The 17,303-nt window shown below is 41.5% G+C and overlaps 2 protein-coding genes across 2 annotated transcripts; both read left to right on the plus strand.

Moving 5' to 3' along the window:
- Nucleotides 1-3,136: 3,136 nt before the first annotated feature.
- pjvk (pejvakin) lies at nt 3,137-10,264 on the plus strand. Its single transcript, XM_044110485.1, has 6 exons — nt 3,137-6,650; nt 7,586-7,781; nt 8,071-8,212; nt 8,307-8,424; nt 8,904-9,047; nt 9,127-10,264. The coding sequence occupies exons 1-6, from the start codon at nt 6,440-6,442 to the stop codon at nt 9,426-9,428; spliced, it is 1,113 nt and encodes a 370-aa protein (XP_043966420.1). The 5' UTR covers nt 3,137-6,439; the 3' UTR covers nt 9,429-10,264.
- A 146-nt stretch (nt 10,265-10,410) lies between these two features.
- pwp2h (PWP2 small subunit processome component) lies at nt 10,411-17,162 on the plus strand. The gene is made up of 20 exons (XM_044110483.1): nt 10,411-10,569; nt 10,861-10,973; nt 11,388-11,482; nt 12,006-12,105; nt 12,189-12,332; nt 12,414-12,549; nt 12,629-12,870; nt 13,349-13,492; nt 13,569-13,639; nt 13,714-13,850; nt 13,941-14,089; nt 14,172-14,319; nt 14,400-14,550; nt 15,250-15,430; nt 15,532-15,679; nt 15,757-15,865; nt 16,184-16,468; nt 16,544-16,694; nt 16,776-16,850; nt 16,929-17,162. The coding sequence occupies exons 1-20, from the start codon at nt 10,552-10,554 to the stop codon at nt 17,080-17,082; spliced, it is 2,751 nt and encodes a 916-aa protein (XP_043966418.1). The 5' UTR covers nt 10,411-10,551; the 3' UTR covers nt 17,083-17,162.
- The last annotated feature ends 141 nt before the right edge of the window (nt 17,163-17,303 follow it).

A 17,303-nucleotide genomic window follows, 5' to 3' on the forward strand; every position in this document is an offset into this window, starting at 1 on the left:
TGAGCCTGTATTATATGTTGGGTTTGGGTTAAAACTTGTGGTTTGACTTAATTTGGGACAGCAATGAGATACCACACCCGAAGGAAACTCCTGCTTTGAAACCTCCTTAAGACCAAAGGAAAGAGTCACAGGTCAATGTGGAGTGTATTTTTGCAGGAGAGATTATATTTATAACAGTTCTGCAGCCTTTTAGGGTTTTAACCTTTGTATTTCGAAAACTGTCCAAGTTTTTGAAATACAAGTAAGCAAGTAAGTAAGGAAGCCGTTTTTCATTTCCACATAATTGTAGCTTCAGCTACAGCATAAGTTTGTACTATGTCCATAGTTTATATGTCTTTTCACACATCAGTACAACTGTCCGCCCCTTATGCTCAAACTTAGGTTACAAACATCAAACCAACATGCAAAGGACTTAAAGAGGTACTTTGATGTTTACAGATCAGATCAAGTCAAGTGCAACCTAGTGGGCAAAGATAGTCCCTTTTTTTTTTTTGCCATAATGGAGTAAACATTTATGGGGAAAAATATATATATTGTTGACATTTTCTTCTGAAAGCTACAAAATAAAGCCGTATGTAAACACACCGCTGTAGGTAACACTGTACTGATACTTATTTTCCCAGAAGTAATCGCCGCTTTATATTCATTTAATGAATTCAAAGATCATCCTCTCATACTGTCCAAACTATCCCCGCCAACCTCCCACCAAAGATTTCTTTCATCTTTTTTCTGTTCCCCGATGTTTAAATCCCTTCAAAACTTTTTTTAATTTCTAACATATTTTACTGTAAATTTACCAATTTTGGGACACTACATGTTGACAGGGTTTTTGTTTTGTTTTTTTCTTTTTTTGTTGATGTTTTTATTGAATGTTACTAACTATGTTCTTCAGAGTTCCTGACAGAGGAACCTGTAACCCTTTCTATAACTAGCTTGGCCTCGAACCTAAACTCAAAGCACTAAAGCGGAGAAAGCACTGTTAGCTTCCTCTGCTAATTCCAAAACGTTAGCAGAGGAATTAGCACACCCACTTTATGCAACTGCTTCTGATTTAATGTCAGGTTATAGGTGTTATGTATAGTTGTAACGTGGACATCAAAAAGTTAACGCTAATGTTAGCTAAATACCATTTCTAAACATTCTGCTCTCTGTTTGGCTAAAGATTAAGATACGTAACTTTATCTTTTTTTTTATACAGGATGTTATAATGTTATTCCTTCAACAACAAAAAAAACATACCTGGCGTATTGCTTGATTATTTCATTCTTGTTTGAGAAATTCTTTAATTTCTTGGGTGGAGCCAGCGGTGCCTTTGAGACGCAGTGCCTCCTGGGAGTTGCAGTTCTTAACCTTCGCCTCACAGAGCAGCTCTCCACCCACCATACGCCCTATCTGCTCCTTCAGACTTCCCAGTAGCAATTAGCAAGCATCTGGTGAAACGGCTGAGCTCACTGTAAAAGCCACTTCTCTGTGCACCGCTGGTAAAAATGTTTTTAAAGGGTTAATAGAGGAACCGCGTTGTGATGACTTCCTGGAGGCGGAGTTTCACAAAGAGCAGGAGTTTTTATGGAAACAGAGGACCAATTTCAAGGTATTAGATCATCGAGTCAAATTTCTATTGCCTATATATATAGTTCTTTCAACAAATAAAGTTGACATGGTTGATTGTGTTATAAAATGGCACTATGTGACTGGAAAATATACTATTGCCCCTTGAAATGAATTAATTTGACGAATGAGACACGTTAATATAAATTAATCAGTGAAATTTAAATGTGTTTTTTATGTGGCGATTCTTCTATGCTGAGCAAAGTTAAGAATGTGGTGAGTCAATAAAACCAACATGAATAATTGACCTATTTTATCAACTGAATAATTACTAAACCTATATTTGTTCGGAAGTAGGAAACATTTCTCTAAAAAACCTGGAGAGAAAGTGTTCAAAGTATAAAACCAAGTCAGTTTGCATTTTTATATCAGAGCAGTAAATGGCTACAAAACTGTCATTATGTATGTATGTATATATATATATATATATATATATATATATATATATGTATATATATATATATATATGTTTGCAGTATTCGTCCAGTGAAATTAAATGCTACTAAAAGCTAAAGCAGTACCACACAAGATTCTAACCTACAAAACATCTGGTGCACATGGTCAGAAATGTTTTGTTATTTTTTGTCTTTTTTACTTTTCCCCCGCAGCATGAACGCTTCACTGGAGGTGAAGCCGAATGGAAGCGGGAGAAGCATATTTTATATCTAGCATCTTCTCACGTTGGGTGTGTCCTCGTCTGCCTCTGGCCAAGAGTCTGACCAAAATTAGTGGCCTGCATTTGTCCATCCCATCCTGGGAGCCACATCATTATAACTGTGGCCTCTCCAACCCTGTCATTCAGCCTCGGCTCTGCACTGAAATAGACTGTCCAGCCCCGCTCCACTCTTTAGAGTTAGCTGGAGCATTAAGAGGGAAATTGCTGCTTTTTAAAATATATATATATATATTTGGGGTGAAGTTTGTTAAATATAAAGTTATCTGAAGTTTGAAGAATTGTGTCATTTTTAAATAAAAAAAAATAAAAAATTTTATCGCTTCAGCGTCAAATCAAAAGAAAACATAACTTTCTTCTTTGAACAGGTGTTCTTCCACGATACAACAAATATCATTAATTGGCTTTTAAAAGTGCCACAAAGTCAAAAAAATAAAAATAAAAAAAATCCCCCTTTTTAATTAAAAATAAGCCAGTTTGTTGGCAACTTATCTGGAGGAATAAATCCTTTTCAGACTAAACTGCATTGTGTAAGAAAAAGTGTAAATCAAACATTTTCAGCAACGAAAAAGCTCGTTGTTGGAAAGAAATGACACAAAATATCCACAAAGTAATCACGGGTAGAAAAAACCCCAACAGCATCCGAGTGAACATAAACATGACATTTTTCCATATACATATCCAGAACACAACAAAAGTCCAACAAAACAAGTTACATTTTCCATTCCTGGAGTATTTGCGGTTTAGGCGGCCGTCACTCACCAGTCTTTGTTTCTTCTTGGCAGGCCACAGCAATCACCTGAGCTAAGGTGAGGGCCAAGCATATGGTAATCCTGGAGCAAACTGAGGTGCCCATGTCTGCACATCAGACATGCAGCGTCCTCAAAAACAGTTGCTGCAAAGCAGATCAGAGAGTCCAGGGAAGCCCAGCCCCGAGCTACGACATCCAGGCTGGAAAGAAAGGAAGAAAGAAAAAAGCAAACAAAAAAAAAAAAATTCAAATGTTCCCCAGCGCAACTGGCTCCTGGATGAGCGATTACAGCTCACTGCAACAAGCTCCTGCTTCAGTAACCCCCCACCCTTCTCACCCAGACCTCCTCGCCACTTTCTCTCAATCTTCGACCCTCCCTCTCGTCTGCTTTCTCATCATTTCTACTTTTAGTCGAAGGCCACCCTCCTCTTCAGGCACCGGCGAATGGCTTGAAAGGTGGCACTGATTAAAGGCTGCATGAAATCGGCTCTAATTGAGAGGAGGAGGGGCGACGGGTGCCTCTGGAAAAGAAAATACCTCTAATCTGCAGTCAAGGACCTTTAAAGGATATTGCTGCTTTTATGTGCAGAAGCCACCTTGAGATGTGGCAATAGATCATTCTAATAGAAATGTCCAAAACGGACCCGAATGCTCGCAGGTGTTGGACTTTGTGCTTGTTTCAGCTATTTTGGCTTCACTGCTTGACTGTAGGTTTTAGTTGCTCGCAGTGTCACTGGTTCAAATGGAAGCAAACATTTAAAGGACATTGCCAGATAACTGGGCTCATTAATATGTCAGTACTGTTCAATCACATCAGGTAGGTCTGTGATTAAAGTCTATATGTGCCATTTTCTGCAAGTTTGGAGCTAGTTTATATCTTTTATAGGAGTTATAAACTCATTTTCTGTGCGAACTCTAGTTTCTGCTTTGGGAAGTACCTTGGGAAAAAACAGATTTTCGGGATATTCTGTTTGACCCTTATCGTTCAGATTGAGTACATGAGACAGTCCACGGTATTTCTGATTACTCTGCTCTGCTTTCCCTCTTTCGATTGTCATGACAAACGTAGACTGGACCTTAAATACTGTGGGAACACCTTCCTGGATTCCTATGGTTTTCTTTCCTATTCAAGGACCCACAATAAGGCCTCCTGTTATTACTTTCTGTTTTCCTTCTGGTCTTTCTCCTTCTCTGGAGTAATTTTTGACTTCTCTATCAACTTCGTTCCACCCGACGCCACGTTCCTTGCTTCCAGTTTCACTTTTTGTTTTAAAGTACCAAGGGAAAGCCAATAAGTTTCTTTTTTTCCAGTATCAAAACATGTCAAGAATACCTGAGTAATGCCCACAATCTTTCTAGGTTCTCCAGTTTCATTGCCTTTCTCCCCGCTCTACGTTTCTGTGTGGCATAATCTGACATCTTCCCTATTTCTTCCCTGCGTTCTGACAAGTTTCACAATTCCTCTGGATACTTTGGTTTCTGCCTTCGTTCCGGTTTCCACTCATATCTGCAGTACCTGGAGAAACCAGGTACTCTGATTTATCCTCCATCTTCCTACTAAATACTGGTCTTGCCTAAGAAACCCTACAAGAGTACTGGGAGAAAGTCCAGAATTTATCCAGACTCTACAGTTTCCTCCCCACCTACCAACCCCTTTCCTGTCTAGAACACCTGCAGAAGCCCAATACTTACACCGAGTACTCTGGTTTCTCGACATATTTCTCAAACACAAGGAACGGTTTTCCATTACCATGGAAACTCCTAATAAAATCCATAAAACATAAGGCATCCTGTTCCTTTTTTTGATCCCGTACAAAAGTTGTCGATTGGTGTTTGACACTGCTCTTGTGACATGCTTATGAACTTGTAGGGATTCATCTTACTGACCTACATCTGTACACTCCATCTTGAGTGGTTTACAGTGTGTTTGTAGCATCCATCTGATGTGTTTTCCAGGTCAAGGCTCTGCCAAGTCTGTACATCAACCAGGCTGTCAGTGATGTTCCAGAGAAACGAAGCAAACCCGGGAGACTTAAATATCACGATTCCTTTGACTAACAATATTGTACTCTTTCTGGGGTCTTGGGGGATTTTGAGCTTCAAAAGAGTGGGGAAACTGCTTCAAGTGTACCATTTGTCTTAATAGTGGAGGTAAAAGTAGCTTGTTTCCTCTACAGAACAAGACAGGAAGTCTTGCAAGTGCTCCAAAGACAGGCTGATTTCTCATTACTGAAACTGGGGAGCCACCGCGGGACCAGAAAACAACATCAGACAAAAGCTCAACCTTTTGCACATCTGTGACGTTTAGATTTGCACTAAATGCAGCACAGAAACGTTCAAATCTGAGGTCATGAGGACAAACCTCGATACCAGCCGTCTCTCTGATATCCCAGCTATTTCACAGCTTCATCCCATAACTGTACAAGCATCTTCGATGTACGGTAGGTCATTTCCCACTTGCCGAGGTCAAAATTTGTCAAATTCTTCAAGCTTCTTCAAGCGCAACAAAGCAATAGATAGTGATGGTTCAAATTGTCAGATGTTTTTATTTCTTAAAATATACTTTTTAACGACTTGCAAGATGTATTTTAACCAAAAGGAGAACATTTTGTGCACATGGAAACCTAATTCTGGCCTCAGTTCCTGCGGTAGGACAACGTGAAGAATTTAAACATACAGGAGGTTATTTCTGGACATGAGACTACATGGCAGCGTAACCTCAAAAGCAAAGACTGGCCACTAACTGAGAGTTTCAAACGGTGTACTTCAGCTAAGCAACGGTGCCAACTACCCAGAACAAACGCCCCCCCAGGATTTTAAGGAATCTTAAGAAAAGTTTGCATGGAGGAAAAGCGTGACGTTTGATGTAAGCGTGGTTCTAGTCTGGATAAGAGTGGAAAAAGAAAGTAAAGTATGGAAATATAATTGTGTCCCTTCATTCTCTTACATTCCTTTCTTCCAAATATCCTGTTATTTACCCTCTTATTTATTTTCGTCACATTATGTTTATTAATAATTCCTTCTGCTTATTCCTTCACTGGAATATTTCCAACACTCAAGTTGTGTTTGTGTCAAAGTCTATAGTTTGTGTTGCATTTGCTGCTGTATTAAGTTAAACCCTTACAAGAGAAATATGGTGCCTAATGTCAGCCTGTCTTAAAAAAATGTAAAATAAATCAAGTAAAACTAATCTGTTTTCCGTAGCTGCAGAGCAAAAGGGATCCACCAGGGTAATACGTACCTTCTCCCATATTATCTTACACATCACATGCATTAATTATAATTTCACGAGTCTGAAAGAACACACCCGGATTAACCACCGTAGTCAGAGTGTTGTGGACACAGCTGATAGGACGTAGCAGTGCCATCGTTTTTGTTTGCGTCCGACTGCTTTTGGGCTATTTAAAATGTTTGCCGCGGCCACTAAGAACTTTGTGAAGCAGGTCGGGGACACGGGGAGACTGATCCCCGTTCCGAGCCTAAGCGAGGCCGACCGCTACCAGCCCCTCAGCCTGGTCACCAGGAAGAGGAAGAGGTATTTCTGGAAGAAGAACAAGTACGCCTCGACGCCTTTCTCGCTGAAAGACATCCTTGTTGGGGAGAAAGAGATCACAGCAGGTGAATTGCACCGTTTGGTCCAAATTTCTGTTTTGAAGTTCCTTTAAGATTGAAAAAAAATAAATAAATCTAATCTCAATCAACCGTGAAACTATTTAACTAACTAAGTTAAATATTTTCCAAATGTACATTAGTTTGTGCCTTTTCTTTATGGGGACTTTCAATCTGTTAACTTATATATTGTGTTTTCTAAAACATATGGACACATATTTTACCTTTATTTACAATAAAGGCATGTTTTAATAAAAATCGAAGAAAAAAAACTTTCCTGCAAAGGGCCACCTAAAAGCCAATTTAAGAGTCATTAGAGTGCATTTAACAAAGAGGCCTCAAAGGGGCATTATTGTGTAAAATTGAATATTTTGAACTTTACATCATGTTATAATATTATTCCCTCATCAAAAACATGCTTGGAGTGCTGCCTTGAATATTTCATGCTGAGAAATCCTTTCATTTTCCATGGCTACCGTTCAAGCTGTGCAAAATGCCTGATTAGCTCCTTCAAACTAGCCGGCAACAATTAGCAACTGCAGTGGAACTGCGCATCTGTTGAGCTCATTACATGAGTTCAAAAACATTATTAAAGGCTTAATAGGGCCTGAAGGCAAAGTTTCAGAAAGAGCTGGAGTTTTTAAAGAGACAGAGGCCCAATTTCATGGAGTTAAATATGAAAGTGAAATTTCTTTTAAGTGATATTTTATATGCACAGCATTTTTATTACAACTGAAGGCAACTTAGTTACTTGATTGTGCTGTAAAATGGCACCATGTGGATGGAGAGAAAGCCTATAATCACGTTCGTCAAATATGGTTTATAAGTTGGAATTGTTCTTACAGTACGCACTAATACACAAGATCGTTTAGAGATAACTCTGTAGCTATAAATGTGCAATTTCATGTAATCCCAGTGTGTTGTTTTGTTTTTGTTTTTTTCAGGAGTATCGTCTTATCAACTCTTAAACTACGAGGACAAATCTGACGTAGCTCTCGGCGGTCGCCTAGGTAACCACTTAATTAACGACGTGGGGTTCAACGTCAGCGGGTCAGACTCTGTGGCCGTCAAAGCCTCTTTCGGCATCGTGACCAAACACGAACTGGAGGTCCCCACTTTACTCCGTGAACTCAACTCTAGGTACCTTCAAAAAAGAAAAAACTGTGTGGAAATATATTTCAAAGCCTCTTTTCTCTTTATAGTTACTTCCTTATCTGTTTAAAGGAGATTTTATGAAATTTTCCCTGATATTCATAGAAACTTTATGTCTGACCTTGTACCTCCTGTTGGTGACTGGAATTTGAGAAGAGGGATTCCCTGTAAACATGAATTAATTATGCTATTTTACACTGGCCCTCACTAAGGGGGTTACATTTAGGAGTAGAACGCTTGAGAGATAAATAGGTCTCACGTGTTCCTTTCTTTCCAGGAAGGTTGACCTGGATCATTGCCTGGTTCGTCAGTCGAGGGAGAGTGGACGGACTGTTCTATGTGTGGTTGTAGAGAGCATCCGGACAACACGTCAGTGCTCTCTAACCGTCCACGCTGGCATGAGAGGGACTACCATGAGGGTAATCGTTTTTAAGATATGAAATTTCATTGAAACACGATATTTCAATATGTTTTTTTAAAGCAGAGACAACTCGGTGCTCTGTTCTTCTGCAGTTTCAGATTGACGACGGCAGAAACCCCAAAGGTCGAGATAAAGCCATCGTCATTCCGGCTCACACCACCATCGCCTTCAGCATCTGTGAGCTGTTCGTCCGTCTGGACGGTCGGCTTGGTAGGAGTACACCTTGTGTCATGTCTCCTCTCGAAAAAAAAAAAAGTGCACCACATTAACTTGACTTGTGAAATTTACCATTCATTTGAATTCTACTTTCAACATAAAATGTAAACTGTAAAATCACATGTAAAATCTGCTTGAATAAGAATTTTGTAAATTCTTTTGACGGACATTAAGTGGCACAACACATATAAAATCCACTTATTTTACCAAATCCGCAGCATCAAACATCTGTTGGTGTTTGATGAGGCAACACCTTATTGGATAATTTCATTTTTATTAAATATTCTACCCTTACAGGGCGCTTGAGCAAGCTTGAATATTGTGTAATATCCATCAGAAACAGTATGTATATGTACTAAATTATCTCCAAACTGGAAGTGAGAGTTTGCTCTGGAATTGCAAATTAGTGCAAGTCTTGAAAACCGTAGTGACAGTTAAATGAAAAAGCTAATTATTCTCGCCTTCCTTTCCAGATATTTGTGTTGCTCCAGAGTCTCATGGGGGCTTTGAGAAGGAACAAATCAGGGAGCAATTGGGCGGCTTCATTGGGCATTTCTCAATGGGACGCCTACGCCGCTTCCTGTCTGGGATTATCTATGGGAACCCCTTCCGAGCAGGTACGATTACATGCTTTATCCACATGAATTTTTGCAACGCTTTCAATTTTTTTTCTCCCCACAACCAACTCCTGTTCAGACGACAGGATGTTCGAAGAGCTCACCCAGTCCGACACCTACGTGGATGACATGGTGACTGACTACTACGAGAAAGCTGCCAGCATGACGGATGTGTCTACGGCCTACCTGAGGGAAAGCACTCACACACGGGTCAATCTTTTGAAACACAACATCCCAAAGGGACCCTGCGCACTGTGCGGTATGGGAAGTCAACGGCGGGAAACAGTCTACGGGTGTCTGGAATGCTCCCCTGGGGGCCAGAAGTATGTCCGACTGCATGTGGTGCCCTGTTTTGATCTTTGGCACAAAACCCTCAGGTGAAAAGGGAAAACTGTTGAACTGTGACCAACATCTTTGACACATCTCGCCATTGCCTCAGAAGAAACCAAATATCCCCTTGTGACGTGGCTGATGTATCATTTTCAGTTTATCTTTGGCAATATCCCATTTCCACACGTGTGGCGCCCGTGTATTGTGGCTGCCATCGGATTAAATATTCAGCAAGTGGTGGTGTAAAGGCCAGCAAGGAAACAATGAGAGACCGGTTGGGTTCAGTTCCAACTGTGTCGTTGGTTTTAAGTTTTTGTTCTCTGTCTCACCAAGCTTTAACTTTATTTCCATAAGCATATTCTTTTGAAATAATTGCAATGAATCTCTGATATGCTCAAGTATACTTTAAACTTAAGGTTTGGATGTTAATTCTGATAGAACACACATCAAACTTTAAATCTGTTTTATCTCCAAAAACATTGTTTAGCTGCTTTAAATTTTATGAATGTGAACTTGTGAAATTTACGCACTAACCTCTTGTGACGCTATAAGAGAACATGGTGGCGCTTGTTGCAGCCTTGTGATTTTTGTTGCTTTATGTAATGGTGTTTGGTTTTTGTCCTGTTGGAAGGTAAAGGTTTGCCTTGGTTTCAAGTCTTTGCAGCTTCTAAAATCTTCCCATCTACTCTGACCAGCTTTACCGTCCCAGCTGAAGAAGAGCATCCCGATGCAGCCGCCGTTGTATTTCTAACGGCTCTCTTTCATTAAATATTTGTTTTTGTATTGAGATGAAATTAAACTCTGGTTGACTGTTTTGATAATTTATCAGACTTCTGAAGGGGGTTACTCTTATTTATTCTGTATCACAGCAAATGGTTTGAAAATACAAAAACCTGCCACCCTTTTTACATTTTTTTTTTAATATAAAAATACTTTAAAAACCATGTGTAGTTTTCTGTCTGGTGTATTTTTCGTCGTGGCTCTCTGTCGACAGTGGAGGGCGCTGTTGGATTTTAACTCCGTTCAAACCGGATGTGTCGTGTGTCAACAAAGAGGACCCACGTGTAGAGGAAGGAGAAGCATGTGTCGTGATATTTTAATAATAAAATTTAAGGGGTTGAATAATACATTTAAGTGAAGATAAATGCATGAGACTTGAGGATTATTCATTAAGATGAAGTTCGCTTACAGGGTAAGTACCTCGCGCTGGTCTGTGACGTAGTTTGAGATGTTTTCGGAACGTGGCAACAAAACCGCATTAAAAAAGTCACATTTAAGACAATTTGTTCAAAATTTGTGCGTATAATGAATGTTGGGTAGACAATATTATTATTATCTTTTACATTGTTTGGTCGATTTTATAAATAAAAAATCTTGTTTTGAGAAAAAAAACTATATGTACATACGTTGACAGGGTACGTTTTTCTACTGAAGTTGTACTGAACTGCTCGTCTCTGCACACTCTCACGTCTCCTCTCTGTAGTTTTCCAACTTGCTCGGAGCAGTCTATCGTCAGGGGAATTTAAGTTTCTCCAAAGACGGAAACGCCGTGATCAGTCCAGTTGGAAACAGAGTCTCAGTCTTCGACCTGAAAAAGTAAGTCTTGGAGGAATACTCAAACAGGGATGGGCGCAACAATTCACATTTCATACAATATGTATACATATTTTGTAGTCTCCATATTTACCATTTGACGTCTGCGTGTTTTAAAAATCCTTTGTGAACGTTCATATTTATACTGGGTTAAAAAATTGGAAAGCTACGATGTGAAAACACACCAATGTTAATGCCGATACATTGTGTATTCCTTGACTGAAAATTTGACATTTGAATTGGGAAATCTGGAACTTTGGCTTTAAAAGAATTAAGGAAGCTGCTATTATTATTATTAGCTCACAATTTTGACAATATATGTTATTCATTTGGAACCAAAAAACCTGATGTATTTTCTTTAATATTTCTGTAAGATATTAATATGTATATGTGTTTCTAAAAACTTTTGTTTTTCAGTAATACATCTGAGACATTACCGATTTCAACAACCAAAAATATAACATGTGTGGGTGTGTCTCCTGATGGCAGTTTGGCCATTGTGGTCGATGAAGGTAAACGCTTTTGTTCGTCTCGATATGTGTGATTGTTTTAGTAGCAAAGGTACTTTTAACAAACAGATGTAACCAGTGGAAACATTCCTGGTCTTTGGAATTGATGGAAAGTAATTTTTCACTTTGTGATATGCATCCAGTTGCAATTGGGGGGAAAAAAAGAAGAAAACAAAAAACAATCAAAAAGTAGCGGTGTAAGAAAGTGTGGTCAGAATGTACTCCAGCTACAAAGGTAGCTCTGCAGAACCTGAGCCTGTTTATTTATTGTGGGATTACCAATTGAAGTCACGCTGCATCAACACCTTCAGAGAAATTATACTAGCTAAAACATGCTAGCTAATGTTAAAAGAGAAGATTGTCCCATTCTACTTTTATAGCCTTCAGGAACCAGCAGCTCCTTTGCATCTTTTTAGCTAAATGTTGAAAGAGTTGGGGGAAAGAAGATGGGCCGTGCACCTTGCATTTTAACAACAGAGGGTTTGCTTTCTAGATCTGCTGTAAGTTTTTGTTTGACGTCAAACAGATGGTGCTGCGCTGCTGGTCAGTCTCATCACACGAGCTGTCCTTCATCACTTCCACTTCCACAAGCCTGTCAGCAGCATCCGCTTCTCACCTGACGGCAGGTTAGGATCTTTTCACATCTGATCAGACGATTCTTTCCTAATCTTCACGGTATTTTAGAAGTTAATCTGCTCTGGTTTCTCAGAAAGTTTGTCGTGACAAAGGAGAACGTGGCGCTGCTCTACCACGCCCCTGGGAAGCAGCGAGAGTTTAACGCCTTTGTTTTAGACAAGAGCTACTACGGCCCGTATGACGAAACCACGTGCATCGACTGGACCGACGACTCCAAGTGAGTGTGAGAATGTGGGAGAGAGAGAAAGATGTGCATAACTTTGCGAACAGAAGTGATGGTTGGGATGTTTTCCTTCAGGTGCTTCGTGGTGGGGAGCAAAGACATGTCCACGTGGGTGTTTGGAGCCGAGCGCTGGGCTAACCTCATCTACTACTCCCTGGGTGGACACAAGGACATCATCCTGGGCTGTTTCTTCGAGAAGGACAGCTTGGATGTACGTTTCCTTCCTTTTTTTTTTTTTCTTGTAAGTTTGCCAACCCAGATAACACGTCTGCGATTTGTGTTTTGCTCAGCTTTACACGGTGAGCCAGGACGGGGCGCTGTGCGTCTGGGAGAGCGACACCGAGCTGGACGGCCTCGTTCTGAAAAAGAACTGCGACAAACCCGGGCCCCGGAGACAAGAGGGGGACGACGAGGAGGAGGAAGAGGACGAGGACAGGGTGGAGGGAGAGGAATCGGAAGTGATTCGGGGGAAAACTGAAACCCCGAAAGACAAGAAGGAGGTCAAAAACGTTCGATACAAACACAGGAGCAAGTAAGTCCTCTTTTTTGTCAAATAGATATTTGGTTTCTGTTGTTAAAGACAGACCATGTTACACAATTACAATGTAGAGATGCACCAATCCGATATTAATATCTGTATCGATACCAATACTAAAAAATAAATTGTGATTTTATTATTTATGTTACATTATATTTAGAATTCCTAATTACACTTTCAGAACTATTTGAAAGAGTCTTTGTTGCTGTTAAATTGTATGTTTGACCAAGGTAGACAAACTGTTGTTTTGTCAGCTTCTGTTGCTTTATTATTTATTTTACATTGGTTGTTATGCTCCTCATTGCGCTGACTGAACAAGTTAAAGTTGTTTTCACATGTTTGTAGCATTTTATCCCATTAAAATGTGTGAACCGTGCACACTAAAACAGGAGGTATATCTAAATAGATCTGACGTTACAACTCCTTCCTTTTTTTCTTCAAAAACTGGAAACTTTTCCTTTTGCATTTTCAGACACTTCTTCAACAAGGAGGGAGACTTCAACAACCTGACCGCCGCTGCCTACCATAAACCCACCCACATCCTGGTGACGGGGTTTGCATCTGGGATATTTCACCTGCACGAACTCCCGGAGTTTAACCTGATTCACTCGCTAAGGTGGTTGCTATGATTATATGGTGCCTTACTAGGAAACACTTTGGGACTTTCTTGCTGATTTCTGTCCCTCTTGCAGCATTTCAGACCAAAGAATCGCCTCGGTGGCTGTAAACAGCTCCGGAGACTGGATTGCTTTCGGATGTTCTCGTCAGTTAAACTTCCTGTCTCTAAGTAAGTAGTTTTTACGGCTGCGAACGTGTTAAACGTAACCATGGTTTCAGGGATGGGTCAGCTGCTGGTGTGGGAGTGGCAGAGCGAATCCTACGTCTTCAAGCAGCAGGGTCACTTCAACAACATGGCCTCGCTGGCTTACTCTCCAGACGGGCAGTACATCGTGACAGGAGGGGATGATGGGAAAGTGAGTCCAGAGGAAGTCTAGAGTTCTAATTTGTGCGCTAAACATCTCAGTCAAACTTGCTAATTGGACGTTCATGGGTTACTTCTTCAGGTTAAAGTGTGGAACACCAACAGTGGGCTCTGCTTCGTCACCTTCACCGAGCACACCAGCAGCGTCACCAACGTCGCCTTCACCTCCAGCGGCTTCGTCATCGTCAGCGCTTCTCTGGACGGCACCGTCCGGGCGTACGACCTGCACAGGTGGGCTCCTCGCTCCGGGGTATCGCTTGGGGGACGCAAACGAGAAAAAGGATTCGAGTACGGCGGGCTTTGGGTTTTGCAGGTACCGAAACTTCAGGACGTTCACGTCTCCTCGGCCCGCGCAGTTCTCCTCGTTGGCCGTAGATGTCAGCGGAGAGCTGGTGAGCGCAGGAGCTCAGGATTCCTTCGAGATCTTCCTCTGGTCCATGCAGACGGGCAGACTGCTGGAGGTAGGGAAAAGTCTGTGCAGCTTCTCTTGTAGTGTTTTCAGACTGGTTGAAGGTGAGATTCCCTGTCTTTGGATGACCAGGTCCTCGGAGGACACGAGGGTCCGGTTAGCTCCCTGTGTTTTAGTCCTGTTCAGTCCATCCTGGCCAGCGCTTCCTGGGACCGAACCGTCCGCCTGTGGGACATGTTGGACAGCTGGCAGGTCAAAGAAACACTCCCCCTCACATCAGACGGTACGTTCACGGAAAATGGAGAAACCTTGGTGTCCTGGTGTCCCGTATGTTTTCCAAAAATGGAAAACATACTGGAATTACTCCCAACAGATTTAAGGAGTTTATTTTATAATTCATCAAATTTCTATAAGTTCTGGAATAGCCAAACATCGAGGAAAAATTAGGAAATCACGCAATGTCAAGAAATTTGTGGAATAAGTCTGTGTTTAATTAAAAAATATAATATCCTGTTTGTAAACGAAAGTGATGTAATCGACCCTTGTTTTTAGGAGAAATTGTAAAATTATGTAGCAATAAGGACACCAAAGGACCCATTTTATTTGGTCAAATTACATGCAGAAATTATGTTTGTGTAGAAGAAAATCTTGAGGGAAGGATGTTTGAATATGTTTTAGATGGAATCTTCAGCTATACAAAAACTGCTTTGAGAGAAAAAAAGACGCAACTTTCAAGTTAAATAATTCTGTGATCACCCAAAGTTGAGGGGAAAAAATGATGGAATCAGAGTGGAAAATAGCATCAGGCGATTCTAAAACAGATTGTAACCACATAGATGGGGTAAAAATGATGTAGTCAGTAGTTGTCTTTTTTTCTCTAAATTGTTTTTACTTTTCTGTCTTAAACCACATCCTGATGTGAATTGTTGATTTTCCTTAGGTGATGTGACCTCGCTGTGTTTTTGTGGCCTTTTCTCGTCAGGTCTGTGTGTGACGTATCGCCCTGACGGTCAGGAATTGGCTGTGGCCACTCTGAATGGAGAAATCTCTTTCTGGAACCCCCAAACCGCCGCGCAGACCGGATCCGTAACCGGGCGCCACGATCTGGAGACGGGCCGCAAGGAGACGGATAAAATCACAGCCAAGCAGTCTGCCAAAGGAAAGTGAGTTAAAATGTAAAATAGAACTGGTTGCATGTCTGTTTATGTTGCGTTTGTTTGAGGGTTTTGTTGTTTTTTTTAAACTCTGGTTGTTTGTGGTTCAGGTCTTTCACGGCGCTGTGTTACTCTGCCGACGGGGAATCTATTCTGGCAGGAGGCCACTCAAAGTTTGTCTGCATCTACAATGTCAAGGAGCAGATGCTCTTGAAGAAGTTTGAGATCTCCTGCAACCTGTCCTTTGATGCCATGGAGGTAAAACGAATAATTAATTCACTGCTGCACAAAGCGGAGGCCTTATGCATGATTGTGACTGTTCACTTCACCTCCAGGAGTTCCTGGACAGACGGAAGATGACGGAGTTCGGCAGCCTGGCTCTGGTGGACGAAGGTGCCGGAGATGGAGACGGGGTCGACCTTAGCCTGCCTGGAGTGCGGAGAGGTACTGGTCCAGTCCAAACATTCAAGATGTTTGTATTTGTACACCCAGATGTTGCCTAGACTGCCTACTGAAAATGAATCTTTTTCAACTAGTATGCATTTCCTCCCTCCTCCCTCCCTGAAAACACGAACCCTGTAACAAACTGTCTGCTCCCATAAGTCAGGACTGAAAACATTTCTGCGGCTGCAACATAAAGGTGTATCGGGTCATTTTGTCACACCTGTGTGTTTTTAAATGTCCCATTTTGATATCTTTCTGTTTCTGTTTACCCCGATTTTAACGTTTGAGTGAGTGCGTGAATTTTGTGTGCTCTGAAAGGCGACATGAGTTCCCGTCACTTCAAGCCAGAGATTCGGGTCAGCTCTCTGCGGTTTTCTCCAACCGGGCGCAGCTGGGCAGCCACCACCACCGAGGGCCTCCTGGTCTACTCCCTGGACGGATCCCTGGTCTTCGACCCGTACGACCTCGACCTGGACGTGACCCCGGCCAGCATTCGCAAGCAGCTCCGACTCCAGGAATGGGCATCGGCCATCGTCCTGGCGTTCAGGCTCAACGAAAACGCGCTCAAGCAGGAAGTGCTGGAAGCGGTGCCACACGAGCAGAGTAGGTGTGAAGCTGCCGTTTGTCGGGTTCGCAACTTGAGATGTTTTCCAACCGGATTGTGCGTTTGTGTTCCAGTCCCGGTGGTTTGTGGATCTCTACCCGACGTTTACGTGGAGAAGCTGCTGGGCTTTGTGGCTACCTGCTTGGAGAAGTCGAGCCACCTGCAGTTCTACATGACCTGGGCCCAGAACCTGCTCATGCTGCACGGCCAGAAACTTAAGAACAGGTAACGGCAGATTCCCCGACTCATTCCGCTCATTTTCACACTTTCCACCGGTGACAATCCTGGGATTTCGACGGTTTTCAGGTCTGCATCCATCCTCCCAACACTGCAGTCGCTGCAGAAGAGCATCCAGAGACACTCTGACAGTCTGTCCAAGCTGTAAGTCTCCGGATTTTTCTCGTATTTCCGTTCCTACTGAAATCAAATCGAATTGTTCAATGTATTTTCTCCTCACAGTTGTGACTTCAACATGTACAACATCCGCTACGCTGCAGCGCTCTCAAAGCAGAAGGGCATAAAGAGGCCTATAAAGGAAGAAGAGGACCCTGATGAAATGATGTCTGAGGAGATGAGCGAGGCTTCTTTAGAGGAGTCAGACATGATGCTGTAGTAATATTGACATTTCATGGTAAAAGATGATTTTTTTCTAACAAATAAATAAAATAAAATAAAAGAAGTTGTGTGATTTTCTCTGTGGCTTTTGATCTTCTTTTATCCAATTGGATTTTTGTTTTTTACCCAGGTTCTGATATTATTTATTCACAAAACGTATTTGCTACTATGAAAGAGAATTATTGCCAAGCTAAGAAAATAAAAATGATAAAATTACGA

The sequence above is a fragment of the Gambusia affinis genome, linkage group LG24, assembly GCF_019740435.1.
Source record: "Gambusia affinis linkage group LG24, SWU_Gaff_1.0, whole genome shotgun sequence".
Lineage (NCBI taxonomy): Eukaryota > Metazoa > Chordata > Actinopteri > Cyprinodontiformes > Poeciliidae > Gambusia > Gambusia affinis.

What these genes read in the sequence shown, in the direction of transcription:
- pjvk (XM_044110485.1), top strand. Translation starts at nt 6,440, where the DNA reads ATGTTTGCCGCGGCCACTAAGAACTTTGTGAAGCAGGTCGGGGACACG. An exon ending in TGAGAGGGACTACCATGAGG is followed by an intron (nt 8,213 to 8,306) that starts GTAATCGTTTTT and finishes GTTCTTCTGCAG; the next exon opens with TTTCAGATTGACGACGGCAG. An exon ending in CCGTCTGGACGGTCGGCTTG is followed by an intron (nt 8,425 to 8,903) that starts GTAGGAGTACAC and finishes CTTCCTTTCCAG; the next exon opens with ATATTTGTGTTGCTCCAGAG.
- pwp2h (XM_044110483.1), top strand. An exon ending in GATTGCTTTCGGATGTTCTC is followed by an intron (nt 13,640 to 13,713) that starts GTCAGTTAAACT and finishes CCATGGTTTCAG; the next exon opens with GGATGGGTCAGCTGCTGGTG. An exon ending in AGACGGGCAGACTGCTGGAG is followed by an intron (nt 14,320 to 14,399) that starts GTAGGGAAAAGT and finishes TTGGATGACCAG; the next exon opens with GTCCTCGGAGGACACGAGGG.